At 53.8% G+C, this 2,675-nt stretch overlaps 1 protein-coding gene across 1 annotated transcript in view; it reads left to right on the top strand.

The window, feature by feature from the left end:
- Positions 1 to 819: 819 nt before the first annotated feature.
- The window catches only part of VOLCADRAFT_108600 (uncharacterized protein), a gene marked incomplete at its 5' end in the record, with an annotated part of 8,740 nt that continues 6,884 nt past the window's right edge, over positions 820 to 2,675 (top strand). Inside the window, 4 exons of the mRNA XM_002959359.1 lie at positions 820 to 1,212; positions 1,291 to 1,383; positions 1,731 to 1,823; positions 2,116 to 2,208. Of these exons, the coding sequence (XP_002959405.1) occupies positions 820 to 1,212; positions 1,291 to 1,383; positions 1,731 to 1,823; positions 2,116 to 2,208 (672 nt within the window). The remainder of the gene's footprint in view (positions 1,213 to 1,290; positions 1,384 to 1,730; positions 1,824 to 2,115; positions 2,209 to 2,675) is intronic.

Genomic DNA, 2,675 nt, shown 5'->3' with positions numbered 1-2,675 from the left:
GCCTAAGACAGACACCTTCAGAGCGAGGGCAAGGAGTGTAAAAGCTGTTGTACAGTACAGCACCCACACCATACATACATACATATACATGCTGGAGTGCATGTCTTCCCAGCATCTCGAGAGGCCTTTTTGGTGGCCAGCTAATACATACACATACACTGGGGGGATGGCTGCAGTCTGCTTCAGATCAGGCCTATATACTGCCAGCCATCATGAGCCATACCTCCTGTATGTCTGACCAGTACAGCGAGTACTTCCAGTGTAAACCCCTGTCCCACTCAGCCTGGCTTTGCGCATGTGATGAGCCACGAGCAATTCAATACGGTTGCGAGGAATTTAAATGTAGGACTAGAACTATCTAGAACAGAAGCCGCTAGTGTTCTTGATGTGAATGTAAATGTATCTGCCCTGTTACCACATAGCTGGTCTTGGGCTTTCTTCTCTGCCTATCTCAGCAGACTGCTAATGGTACTGCACTCTGGGAACCAGCTTCCCTTCGATACCCGGGAATCCCTTCATCTAGTTGTCGTTTCGTGCTCATTCGTGCTCAATTCATAACGAAGGGCTGAGGGGCCTTCAGAGCATATCGACGGAGTTCGGCTGAAATGGCCACTTAGCATGCAAAAGCCCTGTAATATCGCCATGCCAGTGATTGTTTTAATTACTTATGACTTTACAAATACTCCAAACATAAGGTTTCGTTAAGTCTGCGCTTGTCCCAGAATGAAGGGCTGTAGGGCCCTTCAGAACATACAAATGCACACAGCATCTGTTCGCAAGTCCAGCTTTCTGTTGAAGATGTAATAATAGCTAATAAAGATGGCCCCTTCAGTTAAAACATATCCACGTTACCTCTACCGCGGTCGACTGTATGCGTTGTCGAAATTTGAAATTACGTGTGTGTCCTGCGGACGCAAGTATCATAGCAAGTCTCATGCATATAATCACGTCATCACGCATCAGTGCGTCCAGCCTCATGGTGGTAATAATGGCACAGAGCTTTTTGTCCTCGATGCCGTGGCTCCTAACGAGATGATCGCTGGACGCAGTGAGAAATTGCTGCAATACATTGCCAGCTACTATGTATGGTTAAAATTTGCGACGTCCAATATTATGCAGATGAATGTCCTCAGCAACAAGCTCCCGTTCCGGCGGGCCCTTCGGTGGTTGGTGCGGGAGCACAGCCGCAAGCTAACAAACCGGACCAAACAGGTACAACAAACGAAACTAGCACACACGTCACATGTAGGACATTCATGGTGTCGTGGACGTATGCCCTGCTATTCCCAGGTGACGGATCACCTGGACACATTGGGGCGGATGGAGAGGTGGAGATCCGTATTGTTGCCACTGAAGAAGGAACGGTTGGCGACGGAGGTGCAGGTGAGAACGGATGGGAATGCAGGGGAGAGAGAGGGTAGTGGGGGTGATTGCGGCCACGGAGATGGGGGGGCGGGGATTGCCGCAGTGAAGAGGACGGAGGTGGAAATGGCGGCCGTGGTGACGGCAGGGGAGGTGAAGGGGATGGGGTGAACGGGGTGGTGGCGGGGTGGTGGTGATGGCAGCTCCAGTGACGGCGACTCAGGCGACATCACGGGCAACCGTGTCATGTTGCCCATGACGTGGCCTGAGTTGCCGTCACCGGAGCTGCCATCATGTGATCACATGCGACTGCGGGGATGATGATGAACCCTTCATGGTGTCGTGGACGTATGCCCTGCTATTCCCAGGTGACGGATCACCTGGACACATTGGGGCGGATGGAGAGGTGGAGATCCGTATTGTTGCCACTGAAGAAGGAACGGTTGGCGACGGAGGTGCAGGTGAGAACGGATGGGAATGCAGGGGAGAGAGAGGGTAGTGGGGGTGATTGCGGCCACGGAGATGGGGGGGCGGGGATTGCCGCAGTGAAGAGGACGGAGGTGGAAATGGCGGCCGTGGTGACGGCAGGGGAGGTGAAGGGGATGGGGTGAACGGGGTGGTGGCGGGGTGGTGGTGATGGCAGCTCCAGTGACGGCGACTCAGGCGACATCACGGGCAACCGCATCACATGCGACTGCGGGGATGACGATGAACCCTTCATGGTGTCGTGGTCGTATGCCCTGCTATTCCCAGGTGACGGACCACCTGGACACATTGGGGCGGATGGAGAGGTGGAGATCCGTATTGTTGCCACTGAAGAAGGAACGGTTGGCGACGGAGGTGCAGGTGAGAACGGATGGGAATGCATGGGAGATAAAACAGGTACAATAAACGAAACTAGCAGACACGTCACATGTAGATCATCAGCGATTTGAAGCTAGGTCCTCCCTGTCAGTACTGTCAGTACACTAGTGTAGGCGCCTCGTCTCCAGTGGCGGTGGACATGGAGTGGAGTCCGGAGTCCGCCGAAGGGCCAGGCGGAAATGCAGTGGAGCCCCGACAACCTAACAGGTGAGACCGTAGTCCATAAGGTATTTTATAGAAATGTTTCTCCTCCTTTTGCATCATCGGGTGATGTGAACACACATTGAAGAAGGGAGGAAGATAGCAAAGTTGGATATGGGGGGGAGAGAGGAGAGGGGGATGCGGGGAAGAGATAGCTGTATCCTATAGGAGGTGGGATGGGGGGGAGAGAGGAGAGGGGGATGCGGGGCGGAGGTGGAGATGGTGGCAGTGGCGACGGTGGAGGAGTG

Source organism: Volvox carteri, assembly GCF_000143455.1.
Source record: "Volvox carteri f. nagariensis unplaced genomic scaffold VOLCAscaffold_178, whole genome shotgun sequence".
Classification (NCBI taxonomy): Eukaryota; Viridiplantae; Chlorophyta; class Chlorophyceae; order Chlamydomonadales; family Volvocaceae; genus Volvox; species Volvox carteri.
Note: the sequence above shows the minus strand (reverse complement) of the source record. Positions and strands in the feature narration are given on the sequence as shown.